Source organism: Oryctolagus cuniculus, chromosome 16, assembly GCF_051225735.1.
Source record: "Oryctolagus cuniculus isolate XC-2025 breed Fujian yellow rabbit chromosome 16, ASM5122573v1, whole genome shotgun sequence".
Classification (NCBI taxonomy): Eukaryota; Metazoa; Chordata; class Mammalia; order Lagomorpha; family Leporidae; genus Oryctolagus; species Oryctolagus cuniculus.
Genome location: NC_142882.1, coordinates 84,174,672 through 84,197,475, shown reverse-complemented (window position 1 = coordinate 84,197,475; position 22,804 = coordinate 84,174,672). Strand labels below are relative to the sequence as shown.

Below are 22,804 nucleotides of genomic sequence, written 5' to 3'. Positions count from 1 at the left end.
TCATTCAATTTGATTTTATTGTTGAGTAAATAAAGTAGCCCAACAAACTAAAGAGGAACAGGGTGAGGTTGAAGGCTCTGGGATGCCTCCATCAGTTTCCTTTCCATGCTCTATTGCCCTTTCTATTTCACAGTTTTATTTTTTTTAACTTTGAATCAGCTAGTTTAGTTTTCTTCTGCTTTATTTTCATATTGCAATTTATGTTTTGAAGGTCAAGTCACCTGGTTTGGCTATGAAAGTCCTCGGAGCTTCTGGGATTATATCAGAGTGGCTTGCCGCAAAGTTTCACAGAACTGCATCTGCAGCATTGAAAATATGGAGAACGTCAGTTCCTCCAGAGCTAAGGTAAGGCGTAATGATGTGCATGTCCAATCTCATCCTGAGTGGCTTTGACTCAGATAGAATAGACTTGAGCTCTTTGTATGTAAGATGTTTGTTGTCTTTATCGGGATTATGTACCTAACCAAGTTTCACATCTTTCAGAGGCTTGTTTCCATTGCATGTAATTATTTCAGAATGCTCCCACGTCTTCAATGTTGGTGTTTCGATTAGCAGGGAGGTATGAAAATACTCACTGTGAGTTTCCTTTTGACAAAGGCCAATAAAATGTTTCCTTTACTATGTTGTATCTACCTTTTTTGAGTTATCTAAGTCACTGACTCTCAAACAGTGTCTGGCAGAACCCTGGGAGTGTTCAATATTTTTCTTTAAGGGGTCTGTAATGTTAGAACTATTTTCATATGATACAAACACCTTGTTTGCCTTTCCACTGTGTCAATATTTGTGCTTCTGATTCAGCAACATGGTAGGTAATACTACTGTTGACTTAGCACCAATGATGGCGTTCCCATCAAACTATAAAAGCCAGTTTCACTTAATAATGTCCTTATTGGTGCAGTTAACATTAATTTAATAAAATTTCCACTTTTGTGTACCTGTGTTTTAAATATCTTGAGTGGCAAAGTGGAAAGTGTGCAGATAGCATTTCTGCAGTACACTCAAATATGGTGGTTTTCTCAAGAAAGACCCTATGCAGTTGTGTGAATTGTGAGCTGTTAGATACTTTTTTATTTAATAGATTTTATTGAAAAGAAAAGCAAACTAATTTTTTAGGTGTAGGCAACTGGCAGACATTTTCATAAAAATAAAGTGAAAAGAGTGATCTCGTTACCTCAAGACATCTGATAATATTTGTTGCCAGTGGTAAAATTAGGTCTTAAATAAAAATTAGAATTTTGCAAGACTTATATTCACCACTTTAAACTTGATAGTTTACGATACATAAAGGCTTTTCTGATATCACTGATGTTGATATTAACATATTTTTAAATGTTTAGTGAAATGTTTTGAAATTTGGTAAAGCTACATAACTCATATTTCCCAAATGACCACTTCATAGATTTAAAAAAATCTACTTGAGTGAAAGATAATTCAAAATGTAAGATAAACCAATGGATTTAATGTAATACATATTTTTTTTTGACAGGCAGAGTTAGACAGTGAAAGAGAGAGAGACAGAGAGAAAGGTCTTCCTTTTCTGTTGTTTCACCCCCAAAATGGTCACTACCGCTGGCGCACTGCGACGATCCGAAGCCAGGAGCCAGATGCTTCCTCCTGGTCTCCCATGCGGGTGCAGGGCCCAAGGACCTGGGCCATCCTCCACTGCACTCCCGGGCCACAGCAGAGAGCTGGACTGGAAGAGGAGCACCCAGGACAGAATCCTGCACCCTAACTGGGACTAGAACCTGGGGTGCCGGCGCTGCAAGCGGAGGATTAGCCAAGTGAGCTGTGGCGCTGGCCTAATGTAATGCATATTAAAAGTCACTATATGGTTACAGATTCCACCTTGCAACTATGGAGAAATGATCACTTCCTGAACTTTGATGTAGAATCAGAGAACATCCACAGTAATCTGAAAAGGCATAGGAGATTCCCTTTTCCAACTGAGTGTCTGCTTGAAGATAGATTTTCTTCATGTATGTTAAGCAGAACAGCACATTTCAACATGAAATGCAGAAGCAAATAGCTTGTTCTCTTATTTTTCATACATGAAAAGGGACTTGATGGGGCAAATGCTGTGGCATGACAGGTAAAGCTGCCATCTGCAGTGCCAGCATCCCATATGGACACCAGTTTGAGTCCTGGCTACCTCACTTCCAGGATCTATCTTTCTGCCATGGCCTGGGAAAGCAGTAGAAGATGGCCCAAGTCCTTGGGCCCCTGCACCCGCATGAGAGACCCGGAAGGAGTTCCTGGCTCCTGGCTCCTGGTTTCAGATCAGCCAAGCTCCAACTGTTTAAGCCATTAGGGGAGTGAACCAGTGGATGGAAGACCTCTCTCTGTGCCTCTGCCTCTCTCTAACTCTCTTTGAAATAAATAAATAAAATATTTTAAAAAGAAAAGGAGTTGGAAAAATGTAAAAAGAATCATTTTTCTTACTAATGTTTTTGTTTAGGAAATATTAGTTATTTTTCAAAATATGCAAACTTAAAATTCTAGTAAACATTCTAGGTAAGTGTTCTAGGTAACATTCTAGGTAAATGTTCTAGGTAAACATTCATGGGTTTGTACTTTGTGAATTATCTAAGATTAAAAAGGTTTCCAATTCTGATTTGGAATACAATAAATATCAGTAGATAAAATGTACATAAGAGTTCTTTGGATCCTCAGTAATTTTTAAGATTGGAAGAAATCCGAGCTACTGATCTAAGCTTTATCAACTTTAGGAATTTAACTTATTTTTATTGGATTGCTGTAGAAGTTCTCTTTACTATTTTTGACCCTTAACACAGAATAAAATATTAACTGGAAAATAAAGATTGAAAATGGTTTTAAGATCAAGACATGGTTCAGTTCATTAATACACAATTATAAAATTAAAAATCATATGACTGTTAATAACCAAAAGTGTAACAATCATCTTTCAAAGGTATAGCTTTCAAATTTTTTATACCTGCTTTTTTTGTTTAGGAATTTTCTTTCAAAAAATTAATTTTACAAAATTGACGAAGGTGTGTCCAAATTAAGTAAAATACTATATATACAGGGACTAAATATATGTTTTAAAAAATGAGATCTATAAATTTTAGTCGTGTAATTAGAAACATTATCGAAACATTTTTTTTTTTTTGACAGGCAGAGTGGACAGTGAGAGAGAGAGAGAAAGACAGAGAGAGAGAGAGAGAAAGGTCTTCCTTTGCCGTTGGTTCACCCTCCAATGGCCGCCGCGGCCAGCACACCACGCTGATCCGATGGCAAGAGCCAGTTGCTGCTTCTCCTGGTCTCCCATGGGGTGCAGGGCCCAAGTACTTGGGCCATCCTCCACTGCACTCCCTGGCCACAGCAGAGAGCTGGCCTGGAAGAGGGGCAACCGGGACAGAATCTGGTGCCCCGACCAGGACTAGAACCCAGTGTGCTGGCGCTGCAAGGTGGGGGATTAGCCTAGTGAGCCACGGCGCTGGGAAACATGTTTTAATCCTTATTTTGGAATTTTATTTTGTGGCATGGTTGAAAGCCATAATTTTTGTTACCTTTTCACGATTGTAGCTGTTGATATCACCTTCCTTTTTTTTTTTTTTTTTTCCTTTCAAGATTTATTTATTTGATCAGCAGAATGTCAGGGAGAGCCAGTGAGAGAGAGAGCTTCTATTCACTGGTATACTCCCCAGGTGGCGGTAATGAATCCAGGAGCCTGGAATTCCACTGGGGTCTCCCTCATAGATGGCAGGGGCCCAAGCAATTGGGTCATTTTCCACTGCCTTCCCAGATTCCCGGCTGCACCACAGTGCCTCCTCCTGTGGAGTTCACTTTCCAAAGCTGCTGCTTCTTGCTTCACTGCCTCCAGGCCGTGTTCAGTGAAGAGGCTAAGTAATGGTTCACCTGCTCTACTGGCTTTCAACTTTGTCAGGTTGAATCATTTTTTTCTCCTTGTTTCACATATACTTTTTAAATTTGTGTTTAAGAGACATAGAGAGCAAGCGAGCTTAGTGAGCTTACAAGTGAGTACATGCACACTCAGTTCCACTAGTTCACTCCTTAAATGCCTACGGTGGGCCCCAGACCAAGTGCTAAGCTGAGAGCTGGGAATACAGTGTGGGTCTCCTATGTGGGTGGCAGGAACCCAGCTACTTGAGTCATCACAGCTGCCTCCCAGGGTCTGCATTATTAGAAAACTGGAATTGGGAGTTGGAGCTCAGCATCAGACCCAGAAACTGGATGCGGGATAGAGGCATCTTAATTAATTGCTATTGCTATGCCGAATGCCTGCCCCTGCCTGATATATTTTTAGCCAATAAATTTGTTCATTGTTAAGTCAAGTACTGTTAGATTTTCTTTGTTTTTAATTGAATTTTTCCCTCACATGTTTAAATTATTTTTTTTAATTGTTGATTAGAAAATTTGGGTCACAGCTATTGTCTTTGTAGTTCCTTGACCTCCATTTTCTCTGTAGAATGTGTTCATTTATTTACTTACTAGTTTTATGACCTCAGATTTTTAAAATTAGTGACTTGAATTCCCCTTTACATCTAAGTTGAGTATGTATCTGTTTCCTTTTCTTGTTTTCCTCATGGTTGAAGAATAACATCTTGGGTTCTTTAGGTTAAAACTGAAAGACCAGCTGTAGTTTGAATGAATCAAATCTATAAAAACAAAGATATCTTAGATAGCAATAAACTTTCTTTTCTTATTTTCAAATTAAGAGTAGGAGGCAAGGACATGACAAGCATTTCCTAAGTCCCTTCAATAGAAGAGAGCATATATTTGTATAACTGACATATTCCAATATACACAAGGTGTTTGAGAAGTTAACAAACATTTGCAGTGTAGTATTTGGACCAGAGTAGACCAAAGAAACCCAACCCAGGACTGGTCCAGGCTGGACAGGTTCTCAAATGAGGACCTTGAGTCTAGTCCCTGCACAGCAAGATGTTGCCCAGTGGAGAGCTAATGCTTATTTTGTAAAGAACTGCTGTTGAGTGTCAAAACACCACCGAACACGCATGTTCCAAATCTGACATTTCTATTTTTGTTTCTGCTGAGGCCTCAAACAGACTGCAGTTAGTGTGGAAAGAGAGATCTTTGACTTGCCTGGTTTTGCTGAGAGAAGCCTGTTGGCAAAGACCAGCTCTGCCTTTATTCATGAGCAAGTACTTAATACGCTCAGTAACTCACACTTGCCTGGTGTCAGGGTTGAAGGAGTAAACAGATGTGTCAGGTGGCAGTTTATTTAATCCTGAACAACTGCCAGTTTCCATGGCACTGTCATCGCATCTTGACACACCTGAAAGTGTAGAACTGAAGTGCCACACTCACCTGATAAACAGCATACAGCTTGGTACAGTTCGGCCCAAACCGATTTACTTTGTAATTATATAAAAAGAACAGATTCACTGTGAGTAGAGTTTTGGGGCTCTTGGGGATGGCTGTTTTAGTAATGGAAGACATAGCTAGCTGTACAATGGGACAAAAACTAATTTGGTATTGAAATAATCTTTGAGTAGATGGTACCATGTAGATTTATTTTGTAGAAACCTGGCCCTGTGGAGACCTGACACTTTGCAGGTAAGATCTATGAAATGCAGACAGCCCTCTTCTTGGCTTGCTCTGTGACTAGCTGAACTTATGCTCCAAGACCTAAATAGCCAAACAGTGGAATAGAATATTTGAATCAGAGATCACGTTTTTTTATCTTTCTAACTCAAGGACATTTGCAGCTATTCTCTCCACCATCTGCAGGGGTTCTGGGACAATGGGTTTCCTTTCATAAACTTCCTTGAGTTTCACACTGGAGTTGGCACTCAAAAAATTATTTCATCTTAACCGACACTAAATAATTTGACTCCATTCTGAGCTCACCAGTCTTCCCCAGCTGCTCTTGGGCTGATTACATATGACCATGTTCTGTGACCTCTGGCACAAACCACCCCTAATGGAATCCTTACATGTTTTTACCCACATTGAAGATACTTCCATTGTTTGTTTATTTTTTATTTCTGCTGGTTTCAAGTTTAAGAAGTCTGTTCTTTCTCTTCTCTTTCCATTTTCTTGACCTCAGAGTGTGAGCCCTACATTGTTCTTGAGTTCTTTGTACCTTCATGTATATTTTGTATGGACTTTGTCCCCTTATTTTTCCTTCAAAGCAGTCCTTGGTTTTAGCTTGGTTTGGCTTTCCTTGTGACTGCTCACTCTATACATTCATTTTATTATTAGATTTAATGTATTAGGCCAATTTCTGAATGTACTAGTCCCATCAACCATCTGTATATGCATGCAGCCCTCCATCTAACCGGTGTTTCTTGGGCATCTGTACCATGTAAGAACTGTGGATGTAGTCCTTAAAGCCTTCTTAAGACTTATCTCCCCAGGCCTTCCTAGTCTTTCTTTGTCTTGTCTTTTTGCTTCCTTTCCCCCTGTTTAGCAGCTGACTCCCCGCCCCCTCCCCCCCACGATGGTCCCAAACCTGGAAGAATGTCAGAAACAGTTGGGGATCTTTAAAAAAATGCAGTTTCCTAGGCAGAAACTAGAGATACTGTGCTTATGCCTGTTTGTTTTACATGCCATCCATTTCAAACTCTGGCTTTGGATGAGTTTTCCTAAAACACTGTTTTCATTATCACATGCTTTTGCTCTTCCTGTCCCTGGTGGTTCTAGTGGTTAGTACATAGGGTCAGTTTATTCATGTCCTTCAGTTTTATCCATTTATTTAACAAGTATGTATTCAGTGCCTGCTGTATGTCAGAAACTGTAGTAAATCCTGGGGATAGTGGCAGTGGGAAAAAGATGTCAAAGAGAAAACATTATGTACATTGCATTGTAGTAATGCAGTGAGCAAATGGATGCTCACAGGGGCGCTTCAGAAAGTTCATGGAAAATGGAAGCAAAAGATAAATTTATTTTGGTGCAAAAACTTTTTTTTTTTTTTTGACAGGCAGAGTGGACAGTGAGAGAGAGAGACAGAGAGAAAGGTCTTCCTTTGCCGTTGGTTCACCCTCCAATGGCCGCTGCGGCCGGCGCGCTGCGGCCGGCGCACCGCGCTGATCCGATGGCAGGAGCCAGGTACTTCTCCTGGTCTCCCATGGGGTGCAGGGCCCAAGCACTTGGGCCATCCTCCACTGCACTCCCTGGCCACAGCAGAGAACTGGCCTGGAAGAGGGGCAACCGGGACAGAATCCAGCGCCCCGACCGGGACTAGAACCCGGTGTGCCGGCGCTGCTAGGCGGAGGATTAGCCTAGTGAGCCGCGGCGCCGGCCGCAAAAACTTTTTTTAAAATTAAAAAAAAAATTTTTTTTGACAGAGTTATAGACAATGAGAGAGAAAGAGAGAGAGACAGAGAGAAAGGTCTTCCCCATGTTGGTTCACCCCCCCAAATGGCTGTCACGGCCGGAGCTGCGCCAATCCGAAGCCAGGAGCCAGGTGCTTCTTCCTGGTCTCCCATGCAGGTGCAGGAGCCCAAGCACTTGGGCTATCCTCCTCTGCCTTCCTGGGCCACAGTAGAGAGTTGGAGTGTAAGAGGAGCAGCTGGGACTAGAACTGGCACCCATATGGTGTGCCGGCGCCGCAGGCGGAGGATTAGCCAAGTGAGCCACGGTGCTGGCCCCCAAAGACCTGAGATCCGTGCATTTTCTTGAACTTTTTGAAGACTTCTCATTTGCATGGATTTCATAATTTTTGCACCAGAAATTACTTTTTAATTATATTTTCAGCAAACTTTTGAATTCCCCATGTCTGTCTGTCTGTCTCTCTCTCTCTCTCTCTCTCTCTCTGTGTGTGTGTGTGTGTGTCTCGGAGACAGGGAGAGAGAGACAGAGAGAGAGAGACAGAGAGGTGTTAGAGGGCACTTATCTCTTAGTTACAGTGGTTAAGGGAAGCTCTGTGAGGATGTAACAATTGAGCCAGGACTTAAATGAGCTGTGCAAATATTGAATAAGCAAAGTGTGGAGTAGAAGATATGGTCATGATTAAGAGATTAGATATTCTCAGTGCAAGGGAGGCGCACTTTTGGATTTCTTTGTTGAAAGAAGTAGAATACTGTAATCTGCTTTACATACTTAGATCAACTCAGTGTTGTGTGGAGAATTACAGAAGGGAGAAATGGAAGCAGAGATTTCTGGTTAGGAGGTTATCATTGGAGTCTTAGAAAATATGATCCTGGAGGTAAGGATAGAATCCGATTCTGCTTCTAGCGCTAACAGAGGACTTCTAGTGCTTGTATTAGAAGACTCTTCTGAGGACAACTACAAAGGTTGAATAAAATACACAAAGCAGGGGCAGGTGTTTAGCATGGTGCTTAAGATGCTGATTAAGAAGCCCACATCCCATACCAGAGTGCCTGAGTTCAGTACCCAGGTCCAGCCCCTGACTCCAGATTCTTGCTACCACAGACTCTGAAAGGCAGGGCAGTGGCTCAAGTGTTTGCGTTCTGCCACCCACAGGGGAGACCTGTTCAATTTCCAGTTCTAGCTCCTGGCTTCAGCCCCACCAAGGCCTGACCGTTGAAGGCATTTGGAGTGTGAACCATAAAATGAGGAAGTGCTTGCTCCTTCCCTCTCTGTGCCTCTCAAATAAACTAATTAATTTTAAAAATACACGAAGCAACACATTTAAGGCATAAGATACTAAGAAAAGCGTAAGAACTCGGGTGGAGAGGAGAAACTGAGCTGAGTCTATGCCAACAGAGCAGAACAAATCTCCTCTCTGATTAAAAAAAAAAAAAGATTGACCATGCCCAACCTGGGTGACACCTCAATACTCACTTCACCCTGGAGCACCAAACAGAGCTTCGTGACCACACCTATCGCACACCTCTAGGATTCCCTGAAAGCAGACATTCCACTGATCCACACAGACATAGTCCACAGATAAAAACCATCACAGCAAAACAAACAAAAAACAAAGAAGAAACCAAGGAGAATCTTCATAAATGCCGAATAACAAATGCACCAACTCAAGAACAGGAATAAGGAACACAGCATGATGCCGCAAAAAGAATGCAACACTTAATTAACACTTAGATTGCGAAGATGAAGAGACTGAAGAAATGCCAGAAATGGAATTCAAAAAATTGATCATAGGATTACTTAGAAGTAATCAGAAACAAATGCATGAGCTAATGAAATCCATACATGACATGAAAGAAAATTTCTCCCACAAAATTGAGATCTTAAAGAGAAAGCACAATGAAATCTTGGAAATGAAGAGTTCAATAGAAAAACTAAAAAGTGCAGTGGAAAGCCTTAACAACAGAATTGGTGAAGCAAAAGAAAGAATATCTGACTCAGAAGGAAAATTGCAAAAAATTATACAGTCAGACAAAAAACAACAAGAAGAAATTAGAAAACTAAAAAATACTGTTGGGGATCTACAGGATACTATCAACATACAGGTTTTAAGAGTTCCTGAAAGCATGGAAAGAGAAAGGATTAGAAGGCCTTTTTAGTGAAATAATAACAGAAAACTTATTAATTTGGAAAAAGAAAGGGGCATCCAAGTATAGGAAGCACATAGAACTTCTAATATACATGACCAGAAAAGATCTTCGCCACGACACAGTGTAATCAGACTCTCCACAGTAGAACATAAAGAAAAGATACTAAAATGTGCATGAGAGAAATGCCAGATTTCTTTCGGAGGATCTCCAGTTAGACTTACAGTGGACTTCTTATCAGAAACTCTACAGGCTAGGAGAGAATGGCAAGATGTATTCTAAGTCTTAAGAGAAAAAAACCTGTCAACTCCAAACATTGTGCCCTACAAAGCTCTCATTTATAAATGAAGGTGAAATAAAGACCTTTTATAACATACGAAAATTGAGAGAATTGGTCACCACTTGTCCAGCCTTACAAAAGATGCTTAAAGATGTGTTACACACGGAAACATAGAAACGTGATCATCACTATGAAAGAGGGTGAAGGCAGAAAATCTCCCAGTAAAAGTACAAAAGAGGACAGGTAGAATGTGTGGGTGTTAGGGTTGTTAGTTCACTTTGGTGATGGAGGATGAGTTTCTTCTCTTTAACCGTGACAAATTTTTTTTGTTTCCACATGTGATAAAATAAGGATAATATTGTAAGCTTACTCATAGAATTCTTGGAAGCATCTCCTGTCAAGGCCTAGCATATTTTTAAAAAGCATTGACTGCTTTGACTGTTGTTGTTGTTACAAGAATGGTGGTCCACCATTATCAAATGATGGAAAGTGTAGGCCGGCGCTGTGGGACCCTGGGTTCTAGTCCCAGTCGGGGCGCCAGATTCTGTCCCGGTTGCCCCTCTTCCAGGCCAGCTCTCTGCTGTGGCCTGGGAGTGCAGTGGAGGATGGCTCAAGGCCTTGGGCCCTGCACCTGCATGGGAGACCAGGAGAATCACCTGGCTCCTGGCTTCGGATCAGCGTGGTGCGCCGGCCGCGGTGGCCATTTGAGGGTGAACCAACGGCAAAAGGAAGACCTTTCTCTCTCTCTCTCTCTCTCTCTCTCTGTCTCTCTGTCTCTCTGTCTCTGTCTCTCACTGTCCACTCTGCCTGTCAAAAAAAAAAAAAGAAAAGAAAAAGAAAAGAAAAGAAAAGAAAGTGTAAATGCCTTAACTTAATTTCAGCTTTCCCACTTCTTGGCCCCAATATCCTGTATAAGTCTGTTTGTCTTTTGTTTTACTGTAAGTTCTTTGTTGAAAGAAAGCAAACCATTAAAATTAGCACAGTTTATTATCACAATACAACAGAAAAGTCTACACACATCCAAGGACAGGAAACTACGAGTAAGTGCAGCCTGGTGTTGAATACATTGAAATTAATAAATCAGGAAGCAAGACTGTCTCAGACTTCTTATCTAACAGTAGCACAGTATCCTGTGCCTGATTTTCTCTAGAGAACAACCTTCCTTGCTTCTGTATTGGTCAAACTGTAGTCTTTTGATTGAGGATGCCTCTATCAGTTTTTGTGTCTTTTAAATGAAATTTCAAGGGAGAGTCTTGAAGCTGCCAGTCTGCCAGTGGCTTGCCTCTCCCTTTCTAGGTTCCAGTTAGACCCAGACAGCTGTAGGTTCCTGAGGCTCACTCACAAGGAACAGTGGACTGAGCACAGGGTGAGCTTGAAGGGGATGGTGAGTTTGTTGGCAAATTGCATGCTAAGGACACCCGTATCATTCATGTTCCTCCAAGCAGCAGCCTCTGGCATAATGAGTTCATCTACTGCCTAGGTTGATACCTTTTTGAGATTTCTTGTGTAAAAGTTTGGCGAATTTGCTGGACTAACGGACATTCCTAGAGTATACTTTAGTTTCTCTTTCTGGTAGCATACTGCCTAGTGTCACCTTTATTCACAACTGCATTGCACTGGTTTTGGCTGTCTATTAAATCTTCATGAATTTTTCTGGATGTTACGTAAAAGTTGAATGAAAGGTAATTAAGTTATAAAATTCTCACAAATGTGCTCTTATATTCTTTTAAGTACAGTGCATAAGAAATGCTTTAAAGTATTAAAAGATACTAGTTAATTCTAATTATTGAGTAGTATTACACCCTTTTCAGTAATATTGGAGTATTCAAAAAAATTTTTTAACTTTTATTTAATGAATATAAATTTCTAAAGTACAGCTTATGGATTACAATGGCTCCCCAGCCCCCATAACTTCCCTCACACCCGCAACCCTCCCCTTTCCCCTCCCTCTCCCCTTCGATTCACATCGATTCATTTTCAATTCTCTTTATATACACAAGATCAGTTTAGCATATATTAAGTAAAGATTTCAACAGTTTGCACCCACATAGAAACACAAAGTGAAAAATACTGTTTGAGTACTAGTTATAGCATTAAATCACAATGTACAGCACATTAAGGACAGAGATCCTACATGAGGAGTAAGTGCATAGTGACTCCTGTTGTTGACTCCTATTTATGGAATATTCAAATTTAATGAGACCTTTGGGTGATTCTGTGCTAGACTGTGGTGATTTCTGGGGCTTTTTTTTTTTTTTTCCCCCTCTGGTTTAAATATTTGGCAATAGTTTTTAGGATTCTCTGGGGGCACCAGATTTAGTAGCTCATGATTTTGAATGCATGATAAATCATGAAATTTGGAGTTCATTATTGTGTGAAACCTGCCTATGGAAAGATAGGATAGGAGATTCTCTTCAACAAGGGTTGTTAGGGTGATTGTTTTTATGAATAAGAGAGGACTCTGTTTTATAAGGGGACTCATTCAATCTGCATATTGATTTTGGGTATTACAGTAAAGAGTTTATCTTGGAATTTTATTGCTTAATTCTAAAGAATTCGCTGACGCAGATATTTCAGTATTGATGTGATGTCCCTTCAGAAGATACAAGTTTGTCTTAGAGTGCTGTACTTTATATCTTCCAAGAAACAGCATATACTCTAGATAACAAAAATTTACCTATTTTGTTTACTTCAGTATTTTTCTTAGTTTTTATCAAATACATATTTTGAATGAGTTCTTTACACAGGAAAATGCTCATATTGTTGATGGCACAGTGAACAAAAATACTTTAAAACTTTTTTGTTAATATTTGATTCTTTCTTCTTCCTTCTAGGGGAGAGCCTGGATCAGAGTGGCACTCATGGAGAAGCACTTATCTGAGTATATATCCACAGCCCTGCGGGACTTCAAAACAACCAGGTTTCAGAGGCTGCTGTGCTTTCTAATCTTTATTTGAAAAGATCACTGAAAGATTTAGAAATGAAAATATGATCATTTAGTTCCTAAAGTCCTTGAGTATTTTATTTCTCCACTTTCTTATTGATGGGATAAACCCAGGATCTTCTCAGGAAAACCCACTTTGGCAATTAACCATATGTAAAAAGATGCATATTATTCCTACAATATCCTTTTTCTGATTTCTCTCTGATTCTCAAAATTTTTACTTCTGAAGCTTCATTCTCCCTGTAGAATTTCCCCTGACCAATTTGAAGAGAGATCAAACTATGAAATTCCTATAACATCTTTCCTCTTATGCCACCATGTTTACTGATTTCTTTGCTTGTAGAGTATACATGGATCATTTACTTCTGTAATTCATGTATGTGATACGATTGCGCAGTTGTCTTTGCAAAGCAGTCAGTACCAGTGTTGCTTTTCTCAGAGGGATGAAATACTGTGCTATGACAAACACAGGATTTATTAATTCTTTGTGATATTGGAAAAAAGGTTCATGTTAGGCCTATGGTCATTCCTATTAGCTGTAGACTACTGATCTAGTTGTTGTGGAAGAAACCACTTTTCTCCATTTCTACAGTATTTGTAAACTAAAATATTTCATAATTTCAGTACCTCAGATATGTCCTGTCCAATGCCACTAATAACATGGCACTATGTAAATAAAAAAAATTTTTTTTGACAGGCAGAGTGGACAGTGAGAGAGACAGAGAGAAAGGTCTTCCTTTGCCGTTGGTTCACCCTCCAATGGCCGCCACGGCTGGCACACCACGCTGATCCGATGGCAGGAGCCAGGTACTTATCCTGGTCTCCCATGGGTGCAGGGCCCAAGGACTTGGGCCACCCTCCACTGCACTCCCTGGCCACAGCAGAGAGCTGGCCTGGAAGAGGGGCAACTGGGACAGAATCCGGCACCCCAACCAGGACTAGAACCTGGTGTGCCAGCGCCGCAAGGCAGAGGATTAGCCTAGTGAGCCGCGGCACCGGCCGTAAATAAAATTAATTAGGATTACACAAAATTGTTTGGTTTCAGGTGATACATTACAGTCCAGATGCTCAGTAATCACATATGATTAATGGCTAAGAAATTGGAAAGCACATATATAGAATATTTTCTTCACCACAGGAACTTCTGTTGGACTACACTGTCTTAGATAATTCTAAACTACCATACTTACTTCTATGTGATTCTAATTGGGAAGAAGGAAATGGCGAAAACCATAAACCAGTTTTATAGAGAAAATTAGACACATAAAATCATTTTCTGAAATCTAAACTTGTATGTAGTGTTTGACATTCTAGATTTTAAGAAGATCTGAGTATTTATTATGGCACATTCTTTCAGCCAACTAACTGGTACCAATTACAGTATCTTTACTTAGATGCCACTGCTTTTGTAGGTAATGTAATAGTGAACTTTTAGTTTGAGAGAGATAAAAAATTATGATTGACTATAAATTTGATCAGCATAGAAAGACCTCTAAAATTTGCATAAAATTAACCTGATAGATATGTATTGAATTCTTTTCAAGCAATGTGATACTCTTGGGCTCTATCTAAAGACAGTGAGATGATGATAAACTCTTAAATCTTGAAATAAAACTTATGAGAGATTATATTTATTTATGATCGCTAATAAATATGTATAATTATGAAAGATAATATTGAAAACACCAAGACTTTGAAAATAAAAATAAAGCATAATATCACAATCTAGTGGATCAAATCTAAAAATCATGAATTAATAAAACCAAACCAAGTTTACACAATCATCTCCTGTGAAATCACAATATTGCACCAAAGTTATGATAGTCTTTTCTAAGCTGAAATGATACCTGAATAATCTCCCAAAGCTGTTAGTCTTGTTTTTTTCGTTTCAGTTATTGGGTGGAGTAGAAATCATTCTTGAATGGATTGTTTTTAGAAGGAGTTGTTTAAACATAAAGGGAAATGCTTTTTGCCTTGTTCTTAGGGGTTAGCCATGCTTTTTTGATAAAAAGGAAATGATTCAGCTTTAAAAAAGTACATGAAGTAAAAATATTCTTGTAATACATAATGCAGAAACATTTTATAATTATAGAATTATGTTATTAAATGAGTTGAATTGTTAATAACAGTGTTGAAATGTGAATTTACAAATGACTTTTTAATTCCCAAAAAAGAAAATAAGTAGAATTATTAAAGAGTTCTCATTTTTGAAGGTAACTAAAATATCTTATGGAAATGCAAGGGTTTTTTTAAGTATTTACACAATTATTTTTTACTGAAATAATACCAAAGAAACTTCATAAATAGAATTAGATTGCAAAGTTCTAGCCAAACCAAACATATTTGGAAGATTTCACTCTTTTAAGTAGTAGTTTGTACCTTACCTTGTATGGATGCTTCCTAAGATGATGGGTGTAGAAGGATAAGAAATGATCTGTAGGCCTTTAAAATCTTGAAAGTGTCAGAATCAAGTAGATTTCTTCTTGTTCTGTCTGCTTTCACAGACAAGGAGTAATGAGATCCCTTAAAATAGTGACACACATGTTTTCCCCTGTACAGGAGGAGGAGCTACATGAACTAAGGCAAGTTGGAAAGCACTAACCTGAAAATCCAGCCATAACTTCGCATGGAGGAAGGGTGGGGAATAGAAATACATATGACCATGGTTCCAAAGAATTAGAAATATTAATATATTTTTTGCTAAAGTATAGGATGTCCTGGTAAGCACTTTGGGGGAAAAAACCTACAGAAAGTTTAATGATTTAGGAATTGGGGTGTTATTGGAAACAGCCAGCATCGGGAAGCTGACAGAGTGCAGATTGGAATGAGCTAAAATAAGAAGTTGCTCTGGTAGGTTACAAGGAAAGACCTACCAATAAGTAAAGTAAAAACTGAACCAGTTTGCTCAAATTTTTTTTCTTTTTAAAGATTTATTTTATTTATTTGAAAGAGTTACAGAGAGAAAGAGAGAGAGGTCTTCCATCTCTTGATTCACTCCCCAAATGGCCGCAATGGCTGGAGCTTAGCCGATCTGAAGCCAGGAGCCAGAAACTTCCTCTGGGTCTCCCAGAGGGGTGCAGGGACCCAAGGGCCAGCCTTCGCTGCTTTCCCAGGAGCACCAGCAGGGAGCTGGACTGGAAGTGGAGCAGCTGAGATTCGAACCTGCATCTGTATGGGATGCAGACAATGCAGGCGGCTGCTTTACCCGCTACACCACAGCGCCTGCCCCCAGTTTTGGAGTCTTAATACTCCCCTCTATTTTTGCATTTGCTCTGCTTTTTGCACTGTCAATTACCTGCAGTCAACTGCAGCCCAAAAATATTAAGTGGAAAATTACATAAATAAATAATTTGTAAACTTAAAATAACTTCTATTAGAGCATATTGTTATAATTATTCTTTTTGTTCATAATTGTTAAACTTTTTCCATGCCTAACTTATAAATTAAATTTCATCATAGATGTTTACATATAGGGAAGAGCATAGTATATAGAGATGCTCCTCAACTCATGATGAGCTACAGCCTAATAAATCTGTGATAAGTTGAAAACGTCCTAGGTTGAAGATGAGTTTAAAATATCTAACCTCCTAACATCATAGCTTAGCCTAGATGGTCTTAAGTGTGCTCAGCACACTTACGGTAGCCACCAGCTGGGCAGAATTGTCCTAACCCAGGGGCTCTCTGTGGTAACCATGTGATGGTGTGGCCCTCTGGGAGCTGCTGCTCACCCTGCCCCTGCCCAGCATCACGAGAGTGAATTCTATTACATGTCGCTCATCTGGGAGGTCAAATTCAAAAGTGGAAGTACAGTTCCTATTGAAAGCATGCTGCTTTTGCACCATCACAAAGTTGAAAAATCGTTAAGTCGAATCATCCTAAGTCAGGGACCACCTCTGTAGGGGCTGGTGCTGTTTGTGGTTTCAAGCATGCAGTTGGATTGTGGAAACGTATCTGCATAGGTAAGGGGATTGCATTTGTCAGAGGAGAACTTAAACCTTAAAAAGGTGCTTGTGGTCTGCTGCAGACTCCAAGTGGACCGGACTTAAATGTAAAATTCTTAGAAGAAAATGTAGATGTAGATCTTTGCTTGAGTTAGGCAGTAGTTCCCTAGATTTGATATTGATGTTAATTTCTTAAAAAAGAAAACAATAGAACAAAATAAAAAATAGATAAACTGGGAAAAATCAAAATTTACAAGGTTATGCTTCAAAGAATAACATCAAGAAAGTGAAAAGAAAATTTGCAGATGGGAGAAAACTCATAAATCATGTGTCTGATAAAATTCTTGTATCTAGAATGCATGTATTCATTATATTTGTATTTATAGATCTTTTACAACTCAATAATAAAAAGAGAACCTATTTCAAGATGGCAAAGAATTTGAGTATGCACGTTTCCAAAGAAGCTATACAAGTTGCTTATAAACACTGAAAGTCAGTGCAGGGAAGTGCACATCAAAACCACAGTGAAATGCTCCAGTAAATCATCTAGGATGTCTGTCCTTTAAAGGTCACATAATAAAAAATTGAGATGAAGGTGTTGGAAAAAATTGAATTCCTCATAGATTTCTGTTGGGAAAGTTAAATGATGTAGTTACTTGGAAGAACAATCCAGCAGTCCATCAAAGGGTTAAACGTACAATTATGGAGTAACCCATTGGAAGACTCCTCTGTGTGTGTGTGTGTGTTTACATCTCTCTGTCTCTAGGAGAAGTAAAAACATTTATTGACAAAACTTTATACATTTGTTCATAACAGCACTATTCATAATAGCCAAAAGGTGGAAAAATCCAAGTGTCCTTCAACTGATACAAGAATAAACAAAATGAAATACTGACGCGTGCTATAGCAATGATGAATCCTGAAACATGCTTGGTCAAAGAAGCCAGTCACCAAAGACCAGTGAATACATGATTTCATTCATATGGAATCTCTATAAGAAGTAAATCTATATGGGCAGAATGTGGATTAGTGATTTTGTGGGCTGAGGAGGGAACAGTAGTTAGAGGGAAATGAGATGGTGACTGCTAATGGGTACAGTTTTTTGAAGGGATGACAAAAATAAGCTAAAATTGATTGTGGTGATAGATCCACAACTTTGTACTAGAAAGCACTGCATTGTACTTCAATGGGAATAGAATGATGTGTGAACTAACTTCTTTAAATTTTTTATAAAATTTGGTGAAGGTAATAAACGTAGATTTTTTTTTATAACTGGAGGAAGAGAAGTGAATTTTATTTTCCAGGGAAAACGAAATTCTATGTCATACTGTGTTTAAAATAGTTTTAAAAGTTTTTTTTTTTTTTGAGAAACATATTTATTTACTCTGATTGAGCAGAGTTTTAAAAGTTTTTAAATTTAAAAGCTCTGATTACTGTTTAACTTTGTCTTTTTTTCTAGTCAATGAAAGTTTTGCTTACTAAATCTGAAAACTCTGTAGTAAATTATTTTTAAAAATTTTAAAAAGATTTGCATGGAAGCAGTAATTCCGTGTATTCCAGAAAAGAGCCATTGGCTTCCCGGGATTCTTGCCAAACATTGAGCTGATTTCTCTGGATACCTCTGCCAGCCGGCTCTGTAGTCACATTGCCTGGAGTCAAATCCTGGTTTCATTTCTAGCTGTGGAGTCTTAGACAAGTTGGTTCATGTCTCTGGAGAATGATACTGCCAAGGCCATGTTGAGGAGATGGTTCACCTCAAGTGTTAACATACAGAGTGCTCAATATGTTTCCATGGGTACTAATGTTATGTGGCCTGCAAAACCCTGGCAGAGAAGCCTTTGTGGGCCAAGGTCTCAGGTTAGGCCCTTGAGAACAGATTTCCTTTTTTTTTTTTTCTTTTTTTTTAAGATTTAGAGAGAAGGTGAGGCAGAGAGAGAGAGAGAGAGAGAGAGAGAGAGAGAAAGAAAGAGAGGTCTTCTATGCACTGGTTCACTCCCCAATGGGCCGCAACAACTGGAGCTGAAGCCAGGAGCCAGGAGCATCCTCCAGGTCTCCCATTTGGGTGCAGGGGCCCAAGGACTTGGGCCATCTTCTACTGCTCTCCTAAGCCATAGCAGAGAGCTGGATCGGAAGTGAAGCAGCTGGGACTGGAACTGGCACCCATTTGGGATGCCGGCACTGCAGGTATCGGCTTTACCTGCTATGCCACAGCACCAGCTCTGAGAATGGATTTCTTAATGAGTCTTTCCAAGACTGAGTTCTCCTTGATTTTTCCCTCGAGGTCAGCAACGTGATTGTTTTCTTTAAACTGTTTCTTATTGTCTGAAATGATGATAAGGATATGTTGTTGGATTTATTTTCCATCCATACTCCTAGACAATAAGCTCCATCTAGAAGGATCATGTCTCTCTCATTCACCATTGCAGCTCCATGGTCCTTCATGCAGTTCTTGCCAGATTCCAGGAATTTATTATATTTTTGTTTATAAAATAACTAATAGGTGCCAGCTCCGTGGCTCACTTGGTTAATCCTCCACCTGCAGCGCCAGCATCCCATATGGGTGCCGGGTTCTAGTCCCAGTTGCTCCTCTTCCAGTCGAGCTCTCTGCTGTGGCCCGGGAAGGCATTGGAGGATGGCTCAAGTGCTTGGGTACCTGCGCTCACGATGGAGACCAGGAAGAAGTACCTGGCTCCTGGCTTCGGATTGGCGTAGCTTCCGCCTTGGTGGCCATTTTGAGGGTGAACCAACGGAAGGAAGACCTTTCTCTCTGTCTCTATCTCTCACTGTGTAACTCTATCTTTCAAATAAATTAAAAATAAAATAAAATAAAATAACTAATAAATCTCATATTCCTGGGAATACCTTTGGAGATGTACTTTTTGGTCAGTTTCTCATTGTGATTCAATTTTACTTTGAATACAACGTAACACTGATACATAATCTGTTTTTCATGTCCTGAGGGGAGAATTTCTTTGTATCCCCCCTCTATAGTTTCTTATATACAGATTAAATTGTGTAAGAGAATAAGAACGTTGAAATTGAAACTTCCTTATAAGCTTATTTTTTTTTTAACTTTTTTTTTAAGGTTATTGTTTTGCAAGGTAGAGTAACAGAGATAGAAAGGAAGAGACAGAGAGAATGGTCTTCTTCCACTGGTTCACTCCCCAAGTGGCCTGAATGGTCAGGGCTGGGGCCATCTGAAGCCAGGGGCTAGGAGCTTCTTCCATGCCTCCTACGTGGGCGCAGGGGCCCAAGCACTTGAGCCATCCTCTGCTGCTTTCCCAGGCACATTAGCAGGGAGCTGGATCCAGAAGTGGATCAGCCTGGACTCAAACCAGTTCCCATATGGGATGCCGCAATGCAGGCAGCGGCTTTACCTGCTGTGCCACAGCACTGGCTCCTCCTTACAAGCTTATAAGATGAGCTTTCTCATATTTTAATACTGAAATTTAAGTGTATAAAATAACTTCCCAAAAAAGGAAAATTGGAAGCATGACATTTATATTGTTCACTTTTGGTTCCACCCCAAGGTTGTTTGTTATTGAACTCCCTGAAAGACCTTAAATAATCTTAAAGAATGAACACTAATAGCATGATGGGGGTGTACTTCAATTAGAGTTAGGTCATGTGTGATAAAAGAAAAAGTACATTGTAAGGACGTATTTTACATACTTTTCTAATCACTACTATTTTTCTGATCAACATACAAATTACTGGAAAGAGGATACCTGATAAAACTGGAGGCTTTTCTTCCAGAATTCAGTAATGTCAGACGGTTGCTTGTAGCTTTTGTTTGCCTCTGAAATACAAAGTGTATTTGATGACATAGTCTAAAATACAGATGTTCAAATGGAAATTTCTTAAAATATACTTCTTACCTTGGTACTTTGAATATTTATAGTGTGTTCTTAGAATTCAGTACGTGTTTTGGTTAAGTTTGTCTCATAAAAATATTTTCTTAGGAACAAAAAATATTTTGAACAAAAGAATGGGAATCTTTTTTAGTGTATGCTATTACTGGATTAGTCATCTCAGGCTTTACTCTTGGCTCATTAATAGTATAACCTTAGTTAAAAGAGCAAACTTTTTTTTTTTTATTTTTTTGACAGGCAGAGTGGACAGTGAGAGAGAGAGACAGAGAGAAAGGTTTTCCTTTTGCCGTTGGTTCACCCTCCAATGGCCGCCATGGCCGCCGCACTGCGCTGATCCGATGGCAGGAGCCAGGAGCCAGGTGCTTTTCCTGGTCTCCCCTGGGGTGCAGGGCCCAAGCACCTGGGCCATCCTCCACTGCACTCCCTGGCCACAGCAGAGAGCTGGCCTGGAAGAGGGGCAACCGGGACAGAATCTGGCTCCCCAACCGGGACTAGAACCCGGTGTGCCGGCGCCGCTAGGCGGAGGATTAGCCTAGTGAGCCGCGGCGCCAGCCAGCAAACTTCTTTTAATATTCCCGTTTTCTATGAGACAAAATGAAATGGTAGAAATTTTGTAGTTTTAGAAAGTGTTAATAATTGAAATCAAATTTTCAGCCAAACTTTTTCAGTTTAAGGAAATAAAAAATAATTTTTCCAAATAATTTCTACCTCTTTAATTCACATGAATGAAATACTTAATTAAATGATAAAACATTTTTCAGATCTGTTCAATCCATTGTTATTTTAAATCTTAAAACTTTTAAAATATATTACCTCAACTTAGAAACATATTTTCTGAAAAACAACTTTTCTTTTTCTCAGCTAAGACTAATGACAAAAAAGTTTAATTTAAAATGGGTATTTTCTTAACTAACCAGCACTTCCATTTGTTCTGTCCTCCCTCATGGCTGTAATATTGTATGGAACAAGGCAATGCTATGCTTGATATGGTTTTTTTTGAGTGGAATTACTGACTTCATATGTAGCAAGCATTTCACTTTTTAAAATTCACTTTAAAATTTACTCATTTACTAATAGGTAGAACTAAGGTCCTTTTCGTCCCACACAACTACACTAAAATAATACCAGTACATGCAGCATGTAGAAGACCTTTAGACTTTAAAGAAACCTTTGAAACTAGTTTGGTTTTTTTTGTTTTAGTAATTATTTTAAAAAAAATTTTTTTTATTTTATTTGCATCATGTGGGTGCAGAGGCCCAGGCTCTTGGGCCATCTTCCACTGCTTTCCCAGGCACATTAGCAGGGAGCTAGATCCAAAGAGGAGTAGCTGGGACTTGAACCAGCGCCCACATGGGATGCCAGCATGCACCACAGGGCCGGTCCTGTTTTTGATGACTCTTCAACAATGTCAAATGCATTGTTGACATCAGGAAGCGGTCACAAATAGTTTTGCTCTGATTCTTAGAGTGTAATTTTGAACTACAGTGGGCTTAAGATTGAGCATCAAACAAGTAGATTTCTTCTTACATAAGAAATACTAAGAACGGGGCTGGCGCTGTGGCGTAGGGCCAGCATCCTATGTGGGTGCAGGTTCGAGTCCTGGCTGCTCTACTGCGGATCCAGCTCTCTGCTGTGACCTGGGAAGGCAGTGGAGGGTGGCCCAAGTCTTTGGGCCCCTGCACCCACATGGGAGACAAGGAAGAAGCTCCTGGCTCCTGGTTTCGGATCAGCTCAGCTCTGGCCGTTGCAGCCATCTGGGGAGTGAATTAACGAATGGAGAACCTCTCCCTCTCCCTCTCTCTGTCTCTGTAACTCTGCCTTTCAAATCAATAAATCAATAAATCTTAAAAAAAAAAAAAAAGAAATACTAGGAATAATGAGTGGTCCACAGCACCAAAATCCAGAATTCTTTTCTAAAGCAGATATTCATAGAATGTGGTGGTCTGCAGTATTGGAAGCCTGGTTCTGCCAAGAATCAGTAATACATTCTGCCAACAGCCAACTTAACCATTCAGACAGGGACAAAAAATCTCATATACATGAGAAATCTTGACAAAGTTCATGGACAATGTGTTTTATGAAGAAATTAACTATGCATAGATTTGAATTTTTTGCACTATTCACTTAACATCAGATTAATATCTAGAATATATAAGTAAAACTCAAAAATGCAATAAGAACAATGTAGAAAAGAAATGGGCAAAGGATATGAATAGAAGTTTCTCAAAAGAAAAAATATAAATGTATGACACATGTATAAAAATGCTCACTATCTTTAACTCTGAGAGAAATTCAAATCAAAATCACAGTAATATATTATCTCATTTAAATTACAAATGAAT

General features: G+C 39.4%; 2 protein-coding genes across 7 annotated transcripts in view; one reads left to right on the top strand and one right to left on the bottom strand.

Annotated features, from left to right (window-relative positions):
• ABCB1 (ATP binding cassette subfamily B member 1) overlaps positions 1–15,173 on the bottom strand; it is a 199,871-nt gene extending 184,698 nt beyond the window's left edge. Inside the window, exon 1 of the mRNA XM_008261791.5 lies at positions 15,034–15,173. The gene's annotated coding sequence lies outside the window, so the exon portion shown is untranslated. The remainder of the gene's footprint in view (positions 1–15,033) is intronic.
• The window catches only part of RUNDC3B (RUN domain containing 3B), a 173,409-nt gene that overhangs the window by 52,838 nt on the left and 97,767 nt on the right, over positions 1–22,804 (top strand). For all 6 annotated transcript variants that reach the window (XM_002713831.6, XM_002713833.6, XM_017344326.4 and 3 more), the window contains 2 exons: positions 212–345; positions 12,540–12,625. In XM_002713831.6, the coding sequence (XP_002713877.1) occupies positions 212–345; positions 12,540–12,625 (220 nt within the window). The remainder of the gene's footprint in view (positions 1–211; positions 346–12,539; positions 12,626–22,804) is intronic.